We start from the raw sequence: 19377 nt of genomic DNA on the forward strand, positions 1-19377 counted from the left end.
GGTGAGAAAAAAATCAGAACAGTGGTTGCCTTCAGGGGTGTTGGTAGTAGGGAGCATGAGAGAACTTTCTAGAGTGATGGTAATGTTCTCTGTATCTTAACAGAAATTAGGCTACACAGAATTTGTCCAAATTAATCAACTGGCATACTTAAGATCATTGCATTTCACAATTTTACCTCAAAAAAATAAGGGAAATAAATATTGAACTCTAGTTACTAATATGCATGTTTAGAAGCAAATGATGTTTGCAACTTCTTTTGAAATGAATCAAAAAATAAGACCAAGGAATGGACAGATACATGGGAAGACGGACAGATTTATGATAAAGGAAACATAGCAAAATATTCATTGCAGAGTGCACGAAGTGGGTACATGGGCATTCACCATACAATTCTTTCAACTCTTTTTTTTTTTAAAGATTTTTTTATTTATTTGACAGAGAGAGAGATAGCGAGAGCAGGAATACAAGCAGGGGGAGTGGGAGAGGGAGAAGCAGACTCCCCGCGGAGCAGGGAGCCCGATGCGGGACTCGATCCCAGGACCCTGGGATCATGACCTGAGCCGAAGGCAGACGCTTAACGACTGAGCCACCCAGGTGCCCTCTTTCAACTCTTTTATATGTTGGAAATTTTTCATATTAAAATACTGGGGGGTAAATCAGAAGGGGACACATTTACTATGGTGTCTCTGGTTTTCTTTCGCACTATATGGAGCTTCAGGAGATGATGGCCTCCTGTCATGCTTACCGCCTGAAAAGAAAATGGGCCGTGGACCAGAAGTATACATCAGCACAAATTCACACCTTACAAAATTTAGAATGAGGCCCCCAACAGAAGTCTGAGAAGTCTAAATCCTTTTTCTGAGATGAAGAAGGGCATTTGCACACGTGGACATGAACTGGTTTTATCCTCACAACACGAGACAGCAGAAAAGGCAAGGACACAGAAACGAATGGGCATCGACAGAGTCACTGAGAAGCAACGAATACATAAACGCCGTGGAACATCTACAGGAGGTTGGGTTTTGTGTTGTTGTGATATAACTCTGAGTTCGTCTGGCTCCGGGGAGAAGGCAATGAGGATGGAGCAGAGCGCTTTAACCACCGGGAGGGACGCGACCCTGTACCGTGCATTCTCCCCAGCTACAGTCGAGCTCATTCCAACGGGGGACAGATGCACACTGCAAGAGGAACTCGCAACTCATTCTGAAAGCAAACAGACAAAAAACCAAGCCACACCATCAACAGCCCAGTAAGTCACAGCCTCTTCTGTCCTCAAAGAAGGAGAGAGGATCTGGGACACCTCCTGGCATCAAGACATGGGAACAGCGGTTCATACCCCAGATGGTGGAAAATGCCATGCCGAGAGGCTTTGGGAAAATAAGTGATGGCAAGTGTCCACTGGAAATGAAGTTCCTCTGTCTCATCGTCCCCTAAGTCAGAGGGCACCTTTCAAACTGCACTCTTCCTCGAACATTGGGTGTACTGTGTGAACAAGGGAAACTAACTCTAGGCCAGGTACATTTCATCTGAAGTTAAGATAAAAACAATCCTGTTTGGTCAAACACCACCTGACCAAGGGCCTCTTGCTTCTAGATCAGGAGAGGAGATAATGGCCTTCAGGAATTCCACAGGCTCCCTGGCTGAAAAACATGCAACACTGCCACATTAGATTCTATTTAAGATACAGAGAAGCACGATAAGAAACGTTTTAAGGAGACCTAAAGATTTTACTGCCTTGGGTTTCGAGGCTTATCTTTAACTCCTTTGGTGAGGGCAGCAAATAGGGAGATGTTTCAAGCAGTGCCTGAAGCAGGGGAGACACCACTCCCAGGGCAGTCGCCCATTCCCCAGGACCCAAGCAAGCTGTTACCTGCGTCGCCCACTGGATTTGCGTGTGCCAAGCCCCGAGCAAGGCGTCATAGAACCCAGTGAGCTGCCGGTCCAGGGGGAGGTCACTCTGGCACAGTTCTTGCCAGGCTGCTAAGAGCTGTGCCTGCAGAGACAGAACAGAGGGGACCTTGCTGAGGAAACACGACATGCTGCCCGTTAAAGCTGCCCTGCCACCCCAGCAAGGCAAGCCATGTCCCGCTGCCTGCTCCCCGGGGCGATAAGGTGCCCCCGATGACCATTTGATTCAAACAAAGGCGGGGAAACAAGACTTCGCCTTTGCCTGCTCTGATCAATTAGAATGTGAATCCCTTGCCCTCCAGGTGCTCCCTTCTCCTTTCACCTCGCCCCAAAGCCTGCCAAGGTCCTTCCACCTAGCATGCTACAGTCTTCGGAAAAGACCTTAAGATGTGAGTGCATGTGCACTTGAGCTCCATGGCCCAATGCCGCTGCTTAAAGCACACAAGTGCTGGGCCTGGAGGAATTCAGTCAGGTTTTCACCTCATGTCAACAACTCTAGAAAACAAAAAATTCTTCAGGCTTGCTGAGGGCATAGTAAGGCCTAAGACATGACTCTCCCTTGAAAGACAAAAATGGGAGAAATTGAAACAACTGGTCAGTGTGTAAGTGGAATCCAGCTACCAACCTACAAGAGGCTGAAAACAAGGGCTTGTGTTTTCCAAGTGGCAAGCAAATGAATCCACAGGTTGGACCAAGAACGCCCCCTACTGGTGAATAAGAAGAAAAAGGCCAGAGGGCAAGGAGGCAGGTGTTTCCCCCTCGGAGCACACAATTGGAGCTCTGCAGGCCGGCCTGGGAGCATTCCACAACCCTTAAGCACCCCCAGCTTCTCACCTTGTGGCACTTGTAGTAGTAGGTGAGCAGCTGGGGCATCCGGTCGATTTCAGTAAACACCTTCACAAACACTCTGGACTGATCTAAAGGAGAACAACATCAAAGATGTCCACATGGGTAGCAGGCTTCCTGTTGCAGACCAGAGAAAGAATTCACCTGGCTCAATGGGGATATATGTAAGCTCGCCTTCCGAACTGCCTGCCTACACAATGAATTAACTCATGCATGGAGAATATAGATACGAAAAATAAGTCAAGCATAAGGGCAGAATATGTGACTCAGAAGACACTGTAAGCCCTGGCTTGTTTAGATAACGCATCAATAAGCATCAGCGACAGAGCTCAGATTATACATCAGCAAAGTCACTGTTCCACGGAAACAGTGAAATGAGTTCGAATCAGGACTGGGACGGCGCTGGGGGTGGGAGGGGGTCAGGGGGTAGGAGCTAAGCCTGAGCTGCAAAACTGAGGGAGACTCTCACTCTCAGGGTTGTGCAAGAGCACGGTGAGAGCCTCCTTAGATTTTGTGCTTTAGGCAATCACCTGCCTCACCTCCTCCTGGCCCAGACTAGAATCATAAAATGTCAGCGACAGAAAGGTATCTGAAAAACCATCAATCGAACTCATTTCACAGGGGAGGAAAAGGCAGCCCAGAGAGCTTCTGCCAGCTGCTGAGAATAAATCATGCTCTTTACTGCCCCAGGGCCTTTGCACTTACTGGGTCTGGGATGATCTTTCTGGCTGTGTGGTTCTCCCCTTATCACAAGGGCCTTTCCCAATCAGCCAACCTAAATTAGGTTTCTCCTGTTATTAATTCCCTACCACACCTTTCCCTTTGTAGAACTAATTAAGATCTGTATTATTCTATTTAGTTACTTGTAAAACAGTTTATCTTTCTCACCCTCGGATGTACAAGCTCTATGAGGCTGTGACCTTTCCTGTCTTGTCTCACTGTTTCTAGAAATTAGTACAGGACATGGTAGGCACTCAAAAAATGTAGTAAATTAATGACTTTTTTTTCCAAGGTTTTTATTTATTTATTTATTTGACAGAGAGAGAAGCAGGGGGAACAGCAAGCAGAGGGAGAGGGAGAAGCAGGCACCCTGCTGAGCACGGAGCCCGAAGTGGGGCTTGATCCCAGGACCCTGAGATCATGAGCTGGGCTGAAGGCAGACGCTTAACCGACTGAGCCACCCAGGTGCCCCAATTAATGACTGCTTTAAATAGCATTGTTTTTCAGCAATATAAATAGCATGTTCGTGGTGGAAAAAGTGGAAAACAAGTAAGAAGAAAAAAACTGCCTATCACACTCTGTTAAACACTGTCAACATTTTGGTGTATATTCAAAGACTGCTTTTAGATAGAAACTGCTATAATGTTTACTAATCTAAAAATATAACCACAACTTAAAAAATTTCGACCCCACAGAATAGAACTTATTTCCTGAAACAAATAATAAAGCAGAATTTGGCGATACAGCAAACCCAGTTAGTAAAAGCGTTGGAAAACTTAAAGGTGGCATGTGAGTCTTTAGCCCTTACAGAGGAATTCCAGTTTTTCAAGGTTGGTACGTTAAATTAAACACAAATTTGTAAAACTGGGGGGAGGTCCCGATTCAGATGAGAGAGAGAAAGAAACAGGAAACCTACTTTGGCAACCATAATAAAGACTTCTAGGCTCCTGCCAACACCACTGACTCAATGCAGAAGGCACTGCTGAGCCCCTGCCTGGTGAAGAGCCGCCTGCTGGGTGCTGTGGGGTCTGGTGGTAGACATGTTGTTTTGCAACCACACCCCACTGCCCTTCTTCTGAGAGAAGTCTGGTTGTTCTCCGAGGGACCGTGGACCTGCCTCCCATTCTCCCATTTTCATTTTTTTTTGTTTTGTTTTGTTTTTTACAAAGCAAAAAACTTAGTTTATATTACAGAATAATACCATTAGCATTTTCCTACAGCTGCTAGTGATTACATATACCTAAGACAGAGTGAATGTCAATTGTCTTTATCAAATAATAGTATCATTTATTACTTTGGTTTTGTTTCCAGTTTTACTGACAAGACATCACTGTATAAGTTTAAGGCATACATCATGCTGGTTTGATCTACACATATTGTGAAATAATAACAGGTTCAGCTAACATCCATTTTCTCATACAGACACAGTAAAAAGAAAAGAAAGAAGAAAAGAATAAAGGGGGAAAAATTATTCTAGTGATGAATACTCTCAGGATTTACTCTCTTGACAACTGCCTTGGGAAATCCTATAGAAATGTTAACTACAATCATCGTGTTGTATGCTATATCCCTGGTACCTACTATAACTGAAGTTTGTACCTTTTGACCATTTTCCATTTAAATGTTTCTAGTGAAGCTGACTCTACTCCAGATCTGGGGTATGGCCAGCCAGAGCCTCAAATCCACCTGATCAAAGTAATTGGTTCGGAGGTGCAAAAGCCTGCCCATCAATGCAATCAAGATTAATCCTGGGATCTCTTCTTAAGCTGTGAGGTGCAAGGGCCACCACATGAAAAGTGCACCTGGAAGTAACTAACACTAACACAGAGAGAGAGAGAGCCAAGAAATGGCAAGAGGGACTGGGTCCTAATAATATCACAGTTTGCAAAAACTAATGATGTAATGTATGGTGATTAACATAACAATAAAAATTTAAAGGAAAAAGAAAATAACACAGTCTGTGCTCCTGGATCAGCAAGACCTACTCCTGAACTTCTCAGTTCCATAAACAACACAGTCTCTCTTTTTCATTTAGGCATGTTTGAATTGGATTTCTGTCACTTGCAAAGAATCCCAAACTGATACAGGCCTCATGTGAATAAGATGGGGTCCCTAGTCTCTATGCCATCCATCCACAGTGTAATATAGGGCCAATGGATTCTTATTATTTCAAATAAACAACTGATTTTGGATTATAAATAAGACAACATAACAAACAGCATCGATGGGAAATTTCATTTATGTTGCTTTTGCACATGATCTCACGTTCTATTTAGACATAAGGAAGCACTTCTCACACAATGCCCTGCACAGAGGAGATATGTCACAATTACCTGTGAAGTGAAATGAAATAAATATATGGGAAGAAATGCTCTTAAATCTCATCCTAAAATATTTCCCCCACTGCATCAGTCTCTACTACTTCATCTTGGAGGGCTACCCTTCCCCCTTCCCCCACTCTCTGTCACTCATTTTTTTCTGGGGAAAGAGAATATCTGGTTGAACGTATCAATAAATATAAAAAGAGGTGAGGATAATATCAAAGGCCTTTGATATACAACGTAGCTAACAACATAAAAAAAAAAAAAAAAACACTGTGGAGAAGCTACTGTCACCCTTTTACATTCACACTTCTTCCAAAGCTTCTCCATTTATATAACCTCACTTCAACCTCAGTGCAACCCTAGGAGGCCAGAAGATGGGAAACTGGCAACAGAATAAATAAGCCCGACCAGATCACACAACCAGAAGGGCCGAGACCGCCTCTCAGCTGGGTTCCTGAGGCATCATCTAACTCCTGTGACTTGTCTAAAAGGACAACTAACAGATGCAAGAGTTTAAATCTCAGATCCAGCAAACAATTCCAGGAGCTATGCTGGTCCCGTTCAGAGAAGAGGAGAGAGTTTCAGAAGGAAAGTCTCTGGGGAAAAGGGGAAAGGCACTTAGAACATCTTACTCCCATTTTGCAAAAAAATGAAGGCCTATGGATGGTAGCAAAAATGAGAGGGAATAGGGGCGCCTGGGTGGCTCAGTCGTTAAGCATCTGCCTTCGGCTCAGGTCATGATCCAGGGTCCTGGGATGGAGCCCCACATCAGGCTCCCTGCTCCGCGGGAAGCTTGCTTCTCCCTCTCCCACCCCCTCACTTGTGTTCCCTCTCTGGCTGTCTCTCTCTCTGTCAAAATAAATAAATAAAATCTTTAAAAAAAAAAAAAGAATGAAAGGGAATAAAAAGGCAGCCAGAAATATAAGGATAAAGTGAAGCTGAAGAGGAAAGGAATTAAAATCATAGTGCCTGATCTGACTCTACAAAAATGAACTGAGCTTACAAAGTTGTGATAACAGAAACACTATTTATTAATTCAGTTAAAAGCAATGGTATACAAGGAGAATGTGAAGGGGAGAGAAGAGTGGTATGAAAGCGAAATCTTTAGTGATAACAATAGGAAGTCAACAGACAATGCCTAAAGTTAATATACAAAGAAATAAAATAATAAATGTATTATGCAGAGGGGCACCTGGGAGGCTCAGATGGTTAAGCATCCGACTCTTAATTCCAGCTCAGGTCATGATCTCAGCGTTCATGGGATCGAGCCCTGTTTTGGGCTCTGTGCTCAGCAGGGAGTCTGCTTGAGACTCTTTCTCCCCCTCTCCCTCTGCATTGCCATCTCCGCCCCCCCCAACCATGCATGCGTGCATGCGTTTTCTCTCTCAGAAATAAATAAATCTTTAAAAATAAGTAAATAGGGGCGCCTGGGTGGCTCAGTTGTTTAAGCGGCTGCCTTCGGCTCAGGTCATGATCCCAGGGTCCTGGGATTGAGCCCCGCATCGGGCTCCCTGCTCGGCAGAGAGCCTGCTTCTCCCTCTCCCTCTGTCTGCCGCTCTGTCTACTTATGCTATCTCTGTTAAATTAAAAAAAAAATCTTAAAAAAAATAAAAATAAGTAAATAAATGTATTATGCAGAAATATAAAATGAAATGCCAGAGAAAAGAGCTCTGAGAATTAAAAGTGCTCTCCTGGGATCGGGACTGGGGAATGAAGTGGTAGAGGAAAAAAATGTTCTCTTCCCCAGTAAGACCTCCAGTACTGTTCAACTTTTTCAACACTGTTGGTGAGGGGAACAAATCTTAACTGAATTCAAGAAACAGAAAAATGAAACCAATGAAGTCATTTGTAGGTCTGGACTTCCAATTTGTAGTGTAGCTCCAACTGCTGAGCTAGCGGGCTTCTTAGAAACACGGCTGCTCCTGCAATTCAAATAGAACCTTCACGAGTTCCTGACTGGTCTCTTAGGACTTATTCCCTTTGGGTTTCTGTGAGAGCCATGAAATCTTGAAGGGAGGTCCAAGAGAAAGGAATAACGTTCCGTTATTCTGGGGGAATGCCTCCCCCAGAAGCAGGAGTATAGAAATCGTAGGGTGCGTGTTCCATACTCCCTTTACTAAGAAGGAAATTGAGGTCTCACTGCTAAGAGGCAGCAGCCCAAAGATTTCAAAACTGGCCTGTCCATCTCCCAAGTCCACACTCCTTCCACTTGGCCAACAGACCTCAGCAGACTTACTAATAAACTGCTAATAGCCATGAAATTCTTCCCCGGATGGAAACTCCTCAGTCTGTTCAACGCAAACTACGCTCTGTCCCCAGCCCTCCTGTCCAACCTCATTTCTTGACCGTTTCCCAACGTTCACTCCATTGAAATGGGCTTAACTGTTATTCCCACAACTGCCCGAGTTTTCCCATTTCTATACTACTCCTATGTTGTTCCTTCTGCTGGAAACATTCCTTCCCACCTATCAAAATCCTACACCCATGGGAAAATGCTCATGCCATGGTGCTCACAGGAGGAAAAACAAGGTACAAAATTGTATATATTCAATGGACAGTTCTGCCTTAAAAGATATAGGTACACACTCACAGGAAAAAAACTAGAGGAAAATACTAACAGTCATCTCTCGGTGCTGAGTTCACTGGTAAATCATCTTCTTTTTTATATTTGTGTATATCTTTCCAATTCTCAATAACCTGTATTACTTTTATAATCAGAAATAATTAGGGGCACCTGGGTGGCTCAGTCATTAAGCGTCTGCCTTTGGCTCAAATCATGGTCCCAGAGTCCTGGGATCGAGCCCTGCACTGGGCTCCCCACTCGACTGGGAGCCTGCTTCTCCCTCTCCCTCTGCCGCTCCCCCTGCTTGAGCTCTCTCTCTCAAATAAATAAATAAAATCTAAAAAGAAACAATTAAAAATTTTTAAAAATTACATCCCTCGGGGCACCTGAGTGGCTCAGTTGTTAAGCGTCTGCCTTTGGCTCAGATCACGATCCCAAGGTCCTGGGATCGAGCCCCGCATCGGGCTCCCTGCTCCTCGGGAAGCCTGCTTCTCCCTCTCCCACTCCCCCTGCTTGTGTTCCCTCTCTCGCTGTGTCTCTCTCTGTCAAATAAATAAATAAAATTTTTTTAAAAAAAATTACATCCCTCTTTCAAAGTTCTGCACATATATTAGCTCTTTCAGAAAAACTTCCTCGATTTTCTGTCATCTTTTCCCTTCATTCCGGGGATGGTTAAGACAACTTTCACATTCCATCTTGTAATAAAGTTATTTGTGTACTTGTTCTCTCCCAGCCTCACCCTCAACCAAGCTGTAAGGTCCCTGAAGGACAGCAACCTTATCTTAGTCATCTTTTAATTCCCTGCTGTTCCTCCCATAATCAGTATTTTAAAATAGTATTTAAAAGGGAGTTATCCTATCAGGCTCCCTGCTGCGCAGGAAGCCTGCTTCTCTCTCTCCCACTCCCCCTGCTTGTGTTCCCTCTCTCACTGTCTCTGTCAAATAAATAAATTGAAAAAATAAAATTAAAAAAAATAAAAGGAAGTTATCCTTTTGAAATGCCTACTTTGAATTACACCAGATAGGAATTGTACAAAAGCAAACAAAGTCAACCCCTTAAATGTTCACATATTTGGTGGCTTGAGGAATAAGTAAATAATTTGGTAAACATCAGCATTCCACACATAGCAGTGGACTCTAAGAGCCAAATTCTGGTATTAATATCAAGTAGTTTCTTACATATTTTCCTAAGGGCAGAGGAAAGGACTGAATGGGAGCCCTTGCTTCCAGGCTCAAAGCTGAGAAGCCAGGGTGGCAGCCTTGGGACAGGTCTTCAGCTGCGCCACTCTGGCACTCGTCTGCCCCCTTCTGGCCAAAACTCAGATGCCCCCGTCTCAGAAAGAAATTAAAAAAGAAGAAAAAAAAATTTTAAACTGCACAAACAGGTACCCAACCTTTTATACTTGCTGAGAAGGAAAATCTGTGAGAGCCACTATTGTGATGATAACCCAGCTAGGCTTTGGAAATCTGCTGGCAGATCTCACTTTGATGGACAGGAATCCATGAGTTGGAAGATGGCTATTTGCCCCTAAAATGCTTATTATTTCCCCATGATCCCTTAGATCATTGAAGCTTCCTGCTACATGTAAAACTGTGCTACAGAAAGTTGCTTCAGGGACGCCTTGGTGGCTCAGTTGGTTAAGCAGCTGCCTTCGGCTCAGGTCATGATCCCAGGGTCCTGGGTCAAGCCTCGTGTTGGGCTCTCCGCTCAGTGGCGAGCTTGCTTCTCCCTCTCCCTCTGCCACTCCCCCTGTTTGTGCTCACGCGCTCGCTCTCTCTCTCTCTCTCTCTCTCTGTCAAATAAATAAATAAATAATCTTTAAAAAAATAAAAACTGGGGGAGACGAACCATTAGAGACAATGGACTCTGAAAAACAAACTGAGGGTTCTAGAGGGGAGGGGGGTGGGGGGATGGGTTAGCCTCGTGATGGGTATTAAAGAGGGCACATTCTGCGTGGAACACTGGGTGTTATGCACAAACAATGAATCATGGAACACTACATCAAAAACTAATGATGTAATGTATCGTGATTAACATAACAATAAAAATTATAAAAAAATAAAAAATAAATAAAAATAAAAACTGTTAGATAAAAAAGCACCTTGGCCTTCCAGGGAAGATGTCTGATGAAAGAGCACATGACTTTCGGGTGGGTGGGGAACCTTCCTGATGCTCACCAAAATTCACCACCAGGAGAAAAACACAACACCATTTCGTCTGTGCTGAAGCCAGGGAAATATCTATAACTACGGAACTTCCAAGAAAGTAATCAGATAATCAGTCACTTTGGCCCAAGGTGAGCGGGGATGCCAGGAGCACTCGGAATGCCAGCAGGGAGCGGCTGATCATGGCAGGACAAGGTGGAGACAGGGAGCAAAGCGGGGGTCTAGTCTAGGCAAGGGGAGAAGGGCTTATTTCTGCTTCAGCCCAGTAGCGGCTAAAAAGAGCCATTTCCCCCTTCCGAATCCATCCTGCCTACAAAGAGTGGGTCTGGAATCAAGCCTGATTTAAATCTGTGAACAAAGGTAGTCAAATATAGCTTGCCCTCACTACCAAGGCCCATAATCCTGACCCAGAGGGCATCATTCAAACCTGATTCCAGTAGCAAACCCCTTCAGAATGAAAGGAAAAGCATTCAAATTCATGGAGCCACCACCTCCCCACCTCCATTCCTACTTCTTCTCCAACCCCACCTAACCATAGGTGCACCCCAACCACATCCGTGGAGCTCTGTGGGTCTTTAGCTGCAACAAATTCATGAGCAAATGGGAGAAGGCTGCCAGATGGTGACTTTCCAGAACCCAACTCCAGTCCTAGGATCCTGTTGATGACGAGAACACTCCAAACAGATGACTGACAAATGGATAAGTTATGGAATGAAAAGGCCGGAGATGAGTACTGAATCCATTCTCTTTAGGCAACTGGAGAGCACAACACAGAATGCAGCCTTTAATTCAAGGGAAGAGGAAAGCTCTCAACAAAGCCCAGGTAAATAGGGAGGGGCTTCCAAAGAGATCGCATTGTTATTTTCCAGCAAACAGCAAGCCCAGAAAAAAGCAGCCACATATAAATATGACTAAGCAGAAACAAAAACAAACCAAAAAAACCCCACAATAGGACCTATGCAAAAGTAAAGGAACAGAACGTGCAGAAGGTACATCATAAGAGCACTTCAAGAAGAAGCAGAGAGAGGACAGTAAGGAAGTCGAGGACTTTACCACCATAAACCAACTAGACCAAACACACACACACACACCTCTCCACCCAACAACAGCAGAATACATATTTTTCTCCAGTGCCCGTGAAACATTCTCCAGGATAGATCATATCTGAGGCCAGAAAACAAGTGTAACTAAGATGGAGGAAATCTTATATCCTTTCTAATCATAATGAAATGAAACTAGAAATCAAAAGAAAAAACAATGGGAAAATTCACAAATATGTGGAAATTAAACAACAGCCTTAAACAACCAATGGGTCACAGAAGATATCATAAGGAAAATTAGGAATTATCTTGAGACAAATGAAAATAAAAACACAACATACCAAAACGTATGGGATGCCACAAAAGCAGCACTAAAAGCTAATTTATAGCTGTAAATATTTATGTTAAAACAGAAGAAAGATCTCAAGTCAACAACCTAAACTCTACATCCTAAAGAACTAGGAAAAAAAAAAAAAGAATAAACTAAACCTAAAGGTAGCAAGAAGGGAAGAAATAATAAAAATCAGAGCAGAGATCGATATATAATAGAGCAAAACAAAAAAGAAGTCAACAAAACCAAGAGGTGGTTCTTTGAAAAGATGAACAAAACTGACAAACTTTTAATTAGATTCACTATGAAAAAGAGAGAAGACATTTCAAATAAATAAAGTCAGAAATGAAAGAAAGGACACTACTACTGATCTTACACAAATAAAAAGGATTATAAGAAAGCACTATGGGGGCGCCTGGATGGCTCAGTCGGTGGAGTGTCCAACTCCTGATCTCAGGTCTTGATCTCAGGGTTGTGAGTTCGAGTCCTGTGTTGGGCATGGAGCTTACTTTAAAAAAAATAGGGGCACCTGGGTGGCTCAGTCAGTTAAGCATCTGACTTCGGCTCAGGTTATGATCTCCAGGTCCTGGGAGCGAGCCCCATGTTGATCACAAGCAGAAGCAGTGCGTCTGCTTCTCCCTCTCCCTCTGCTCCTCCCAGAGCTTGTACTCGTGCTCTCTCTCTCAAATAAATAAATAAAATATTTTTCTTAAGTAAATAAATAAATAATAAAATAAATAAAAAGTCCTAGGAACAATTATACACCAAAAAATTGGATAATCTAGATGAAACGAACAAATTCTTAGACACACACAATACCAAGACTGAATCATGAAGAAGTAAGAATTCTAAATGGATCTAAAACTAATAAGGAGATTGAATCAGTAATCAAAAACCCTTCAACAAAGAAAAGCACACCAAACAGCTTCACTGGTGAATATACTAGACATTTCAAGAAAAATTAATACCAATACTTCTCAAACTCTTCCAGAAAACTGAAGAGGAGGAAACACTTTCTAACTTATTCTACGAGGTCAGCATTATGCCGATCCAAAGCCAGACAAAGACAATACAAGAAAAGAAACCTACAGACCAATATCCCTGATGATTTTTTTTTTTTTGAGAGAGAGAGAGCACACGTGCACTCAAGCGGAGGTGGAATGCTCAAGCAGATGCCACACCCAACGCAGAACCCAACACAGGGCTCGATCTCATGACCCTGAGATCAGGACCTGAGCAGAAATCAAGAGTCAGACACTTAACCAACTGAGCCACCCAGGTGCCACATCCTTGATGAACAGTGATGCAAAAATCCTTGATGAAATACGAGCAAACCAAAATCAGCAGCACATTAAAGGATAATACTCTACAGCCAAGTGGACTTTATTCCTGAGATGCAAGGATGGTTCAATGTATGAAAATCAATCAATGTAATATACCATATTGACAGAATGATGGAAAAAATCCACACGATCATCTCAAATGGTGAAGAAAAGAATTTGATGCAATTCAACACTTTTCATGACATAACTCAACAAACTAGGAATAGAAGCAAACTATGTCAGCATAATAAATAAAGTTTCATATATGAAAAGCCCCCAGTTAACATAATACTCAGTGGTGAAAGACTATTTCAAACTTTTCCTCTGAGATCAGGAACAAGACAAGAATGCCTGCTTTTGCCACCTCTATTCACCTTAGTGCTGGAAGTCTTAGCCAGAGCAATGAGGCAAGAAAGAGAAATTAAAAGCATTCAAAGAGAACAGGAAGAAGTAAAATTATCTTTGTTTGCAGATGATATGATCTTATAACCAGAAAACCCTAAAGATTCCACAAAAAAACCTGTTAGAACTAATAAGTGAATTTGGCAAAGTTGCAGGATACAAAATCAACACACAAAAATCAGTTGTGTTGGGACACCTGGGGTGGTTCAGATGGCTGGGCGTCTGCCTTCGGCTCAGGTCATGATCTCTGGGTCCTGAGATCGAGCCCCACGTCAGGCTCCCTGCTCAGTGGGGAGACTGCTTCTCCCTCTCCCTCTGCCTCTCCCCCTGCTTGTGCTTTCTCTGTCTTTCTCTCTCTCTCAAATGAATAAATAAAATCTTTAAAAAAAAAATCAGTTGTTTTTCTATATTGACAATGAACAATCTGAAGAGGAAATAAAATTCATTTACAGTAACATCAAAATAAAGAAAATACTTAGGAAAAAATGTAACAAGGAGCTGAAAGACTTGTACTCTGAAAATGACAAAACACTGCTGAAAGAAATTAAAGAAGACACAAATAAATGAAAAAACATCCCGTGTTGATGGACTGAAAGACTTAATACTGTTAAGACGGTAATACTACCCAAAGCCATCTACAGATTCAATGCGATCCCTATCGAAATCCCAATGGTGTCTTCTGGAGAAACAGAAAAACCCATCCTAGAATTCGTATGGAATTTCAAGGGACCCCAAATAGACAAAACAATCTTGAAAAAGAAGAGTGACGTTGGTGCTCTCACACTTCGTGACTTCAGAACTTACTACAAAGCTACAATAATCAAAACAATGCGTGTGGGGCAGGTGGGGGTGACAGCGTGGTACTGGCATAAGGACAGGCATATGACCAACGGAGGAGAGCAGAGAGCCCAGAAATGAGCCTTCACGGGTACAGTCAAGTGACTTTCAACAAGGGTGTCAAGGCCATTCAATGGGGAAAGGACAACAAGTGATGTTCAGAAAACTGGATATCCACATGCAAAAGAAAGAAACTGGACCCTTACCTTACACCATATACAAAAATGAACTTTAAATGGATCAAAGAGCAACATGTAAGAGCTAAAACTATCAACTCTTAGAAGAAAATGGGAAAAATTTCATGACACTGGATTTGGCAATAGTTTCTTACTTATGACACCAAAAACACAGGCAACAAAATTAAAAACAGATATACTGGACTACAACAAAATTTAAGATCTGTGCATCAAAGGACACTATAAATAGAATGAAAAGCCAACCCACAGAATCAGAGTATACAAATCATATATCTGATCAGGGATTAATATCCGGAATATATAACAAACTCCTACAACGCAACAATAAAAAATAAATTACCCGATTTTAAAATGGTCAAAGGACTTGGGACACCTGGGTGGCTCAGTCGGTTAAGCGTCTGCCTTCGGCTCGGGTCAAATGGGATCGAGTCCTGCATTGGGCTCCCTGCTCAGTGGGGAGCCTGCTTCTCCCTCTCCCTGTGCCCCTCCACCCTACCCGTGCTCTCTCTTGCTATCTCTCTCTCAAATAAATAAATAAAATCTTAAGAAAGAAAGAAAGAAAGAAAGAAAGAGAATGCTATTAGTGAAATGAAAAACAATCTTTTGAAAAATAAAAAAGACTATGGGGAGAGTTGATAAAGAGCTAAAATAGACCAGAGGGAACATGACATAAAGGAGGGGAAAACAGAGAGCTGATGGACAGACAGCTGATGTTCTCAAAAATGGAAAACAAATGGAACAGAAAAAATATTTTTTAAGAAAGAAATTTTCTAGGGCGCCTGGGTGGTTCAGTGGGTTAATTCGGCTCAGGTCATGATCCTGGAGTCCAGGGATTGAGTCCCACATCGGGCTCCCTGCTCAGCGGGGGGTCTGCTTCTCCCTCTGACCCTCTTCTCTCTCGTGCTCTCTCTCATTCTCTCTCTCTCAAATAAATAAATAAAATCTTAAAAAAAAAAGAAAGAAATTTTCTAGAAACAGAGAAAGACATGAATCAGCAAATAAAAAGAGCTCACACTATGTTCTAGAAAAATATTTTTCCCAAACTGAAAAATAATCTAGTGAAGTAACTAAAGTATAAGGCAAAAGAAAGAATTGTATAAGCCTGAAGTCAGCAAACTATGAGCCAGCAGGCGACAGCACCACCTGGTTTTGTCATAAAGTTTTACTGGAACACAGAGAAGCCTATTCATTTACACACAGGCTTTCACACCACAACTGCAGTTAAGTATTGGTGATAGACAGCACACGGCCCAGAGAGCCCAAAATATTTACTACCCGGTCCTTTACAGAAAATGCTTGCTAACCCCTGCTTTAACTAGTACAAGGAAAAGAAACTAACTACCAAAAAAAAAAAAAGAATCAGGCCAGTCTCATGTTCATAGTGAAATACAGTTGGCAGAAGACAAGGAATCAAGGCTTCTAGATTTCCACAGGAAAAACAGTGTGATCCAAAAATTCCAAAAGCAGCCATTTTCTTCTATATGTAAAAGCAACAGAAAGACATTCTTTACTACATAAACACTGAGGATATGCATATAATCCCCATGCCCTTCCTGAGGTGAAAAAAATCTACTTAAAAAACCGAATCCTGGTCATGAAGAGAAGCCTCAAAGAATTAACAAACGGGGAAGAGGTGTGCTGAAAAGTCTAAAAGTGAGCACTGAATCCATTTAAACAAGAAATTGAGCATAAATAACCAATTATTGGTTAGAAAATGGTTATGAAAAGATAAAATATCAAATATGAAAATTTTCTAATATTTAAAAATTTAGAGAGAAAAGCCACATGATAAAAAAATTAATAATTTGAAAATTAATAATGAATAATTTGACAATATACCATGATTAAAATTCTAGACTATGCAATCTTGTAGACTGGCCAAGGAAGAGGGATGGTGGAAAGCAGGAAGAGGAGTTAAAGCACACTAACTGGGGGAGGCAGATGGTGTTTCTTTCAGGAGGCTGATAAATTGAGAAAGAAGTTTAGTTTAATATAATTTGAAATCATAAATCACTAGAAAAACTAAAATCAAGTTATATATCTTTCAATCATCTGTGAGAAAAAAAATCACAAAGGAAACAAACATAAAGCAGAAAATACAGAGACATACAAAACTGACAATTTCTGTCAAATAAAACCTAAATGGGATAAAGTCACTTATTAAAAAGTACAAGGATTAGATCAAAAATCAAGATTCAACAAAGTGCTATCTCCAATAGCCAAGTCTAAAATAAAACATCTCAGAAAGTTTGAAGGTTGGGGCACCTGGGTGGCTCAGTCGTTAGGCGTCTGCCTTGGGTTGGGGTCGTGATCCCCGGGTCCTGGGATCGAGCCCCACATCGGGCTCCCTGCTCCATGGGAAGCCTGCTTTTCCCTCTCCCACTCCCCCTGCTTGTGTTCCCTCTCTCGCTGTGTCTCTCTGTCAAATAAATAAATAAAACCTTAAAAAAAAAAAAGTTTGAAGGTTAAAAAAAAAAATGGGTAAAGCCATACTAAAGCAAGTACAAACAAAAAAGAAGGCAGAAGTTGTAATATTCATACCCAAGTTGAACTGCAGACAGAAAGCATTTAATGGGGCCATGGCAATATTTGATAAAAATGTTCCTTAAAACCTAACAGAGTGGGGCGCCTGGGTGGCTCAGTCAGTTAAGCATCTGCCTTTAGCTCAGGTCATGATCGCAGGGATTGAGTCCTGCATCTGGTTCTTTGCTCCTCGGGAGCCTGCTTCTCCCTCTGCCTGCCACTCCCCCTGCTTGTGCTCTCTCTTTCTCGCTTTCTCTAATAAATAAATAAAATCTTTTAAAAAAAAAGATATTTGCTAATAAGACCTCTATGAAAAAATTCTAAATAAAATATTAGCAAATACCCAGTAGGACACTAACAGGCATACACACACGTGTGTGTGTGTGTGCGCCCACACAGACATCCCATAACCACGTGGAGCTTGTTCTTGAGTTGCAAGAATACAAGGGTATTAGGAATGCTATCAATATGATTTTCCTTAGTAGGTCACAGGAAATAAAAATCAGATTTGACAAGGGTCAAAACTCGTCAAACAGTACACTTAAGATATGTGCGTTTCTCTGAAAGTAAATTTCACCTCAAAAAAAGAGAATCATAAAGCAATACTGAACTCTAGTTATTGACATGAATGCTGAAGCATTTAAGAGTGAAGTATGCCTATATCTATAAGTTACTTTGCAATGCATCCCAAACAGAACCTGGATGGACAGAGAGATGGATGGGTGTGCAGATGTGTGACAAAGCAAATGTGGTAAAACACTTAACTAGGATCTAGGTGGTGTGTCTGTCATGTGCTTATCTCAACATTTCTGTATGCTTGAAAATATTTATATAAACTATTGAAAAAAGGCAACCCCAAAAAAGTTACAACTTAACTTCCAAGCTACATAATTTAATCCACAGTAAGACGCTCAAAAGGCTGAAGACTTGGAAAGCCTTACCTTTGTGAGGAGGTGTGCAGAGATGAGAGGGGGCCCGCACTTACCTACAGACTGGGAGGTGAACGCCGCCACAATCTGTGGGGAGGCCAGGGCCTCCAGCCTGTTCTTCAGTGCCTCCAAGTGCACACATTTTTCCGAGTAGTCTGGTGTATCAACAAGCATCATTAAGCTGTTCTGCATACCTGTCAGCTTAGCAGAAATCACAGCTATGTCCTATAAAAGACCAGAATAGAGGATATTTATTTTAAAAGATCCCAGGCCCTCCAGTGGCACCTGGGTGGCTCAGTTGGTTAAGTGTCTGCCTTCGGTTCAGGTCATGATCTCAGGGTCCTGGGATTGAGCCCCGCGTTGGGGAGCCTGCTTCTCTCTTTCCCCCGGCTTGTACTCGCTCTGACAAATAAATAAAATCTTAAAAAAGAAATGCTGTTTTTTAAAAGAATTAAGAATGTAGTAATTGTGTTTCATTTCAGCACTCAACAGGTGTCTACAACGTGTCAGACACTGTATTAGATGTTTGAGACACAAAAAAGATCACATTGCAGCCCCTGAGTTCCCAACATATTGGGACAGCAAGATCGGGATGTAGTTTAAGGAGTATGGCTCAGGCGCTACCGGGGGCCCAGGGGAGGGAGCAAGTGAGTCTGCCCGTGAGAGGCCAGGAGCCAGCAGGGATGGGTGGCTGCCACAGTGGTTTAGGAGAAAGACAATGGGAAGTGTGACCAGAGTGGTGGCAGAGGGATCCAAAGAACGGACAACTGCAGAGATATCGGAGAGGCAGGGAAGAGAGCACGGTTAAGGACCGCTGAGGTTTCTAGCCTAGACCCTTGCTGGGGAAGTGCCGCCATCAACCAAGACAGGGAGGCCAAAGGGAAGAGCAAATGGGGAGTGGTTCTAGACAGAAATAATGAATTCAGTTTGCAGTGCCTGGGGGGGAGCCAGCCGGATGCATGTGGTCTTGTCGGCAGCTGGTTCTGAATATCGGGATAGTTGGGAGGGGCAAAAGCTTTCTAACTCTTAGCTAGTTAATATTAGTAGTGTACTGACTGCAATCACGCACGTGCCAGGAATCCAGGAAGACTGCAGCTCACATTCACGAACCCTACATCCATTACCTTGTCATGAGCCCAGAGGAGGCTCTGAAATGGAATGGGAAGGAGTATGGCCCTCCTGCACTCCCAGATAAAGGTAAGTGATAGAGAATACTAGATTGCAGAGTACAAAAACGAAGTGCAGAGCAGCGTTCACAATGCACTGCCA

The 19377-nt window shown here is 42.5% G+C and overlaps 1 protein-coding gene across 2 annotated transcripts in view; it reads right to left on the bottom strand.

The window, feature by feature from the left end:
• COG7 (component of oligomeric golgi complex 7) overlaps window positions 1-19377 on the bottom strand; it is a 78480-nt gene that overhangs the window by 52257 nt on the left and 6846 nt on the right. Inside the window, exons 4-6 of one of the 2 annotated variants that reach the window (XM_028090439.2) lie at window positions 18165-18333; window positions 2744-2826; window positions 1872-1994 (exon numbers count right to left, since the gene is read on the bottom strand). In XM_028090439.2, coding sequence (XP_027946240.1) covers window positions 1872-1994; window positions 2744-2826; window positions 18165-18333 — 375 coding nt within the window. The remainder of the gene's footprint in view (window positions 1-1871; window positions 1995-2743; window positions 2827-18164; window positions 18334-19377) is intronic. The other variant, XM_088029033.1, reaches the window with a different exon arrangement.

This window comes from Eumetopias jubatus, unplaced genomic scaffold (assembly GCF_037043125.1).
Source record: "Eumetopias jubatus isolate StellerSeaLion01/CBP00866 unplaced genomic scaffold, mEumJub1_p1.0 scaffold_12, whole genome shotgun sequence".
Lineage (NCBI taxonomy): Eukaryota > Metazoa > Chordata > Mammalia > Carnivora > Otariidae > Eumetopias > Eumetopias jubatus.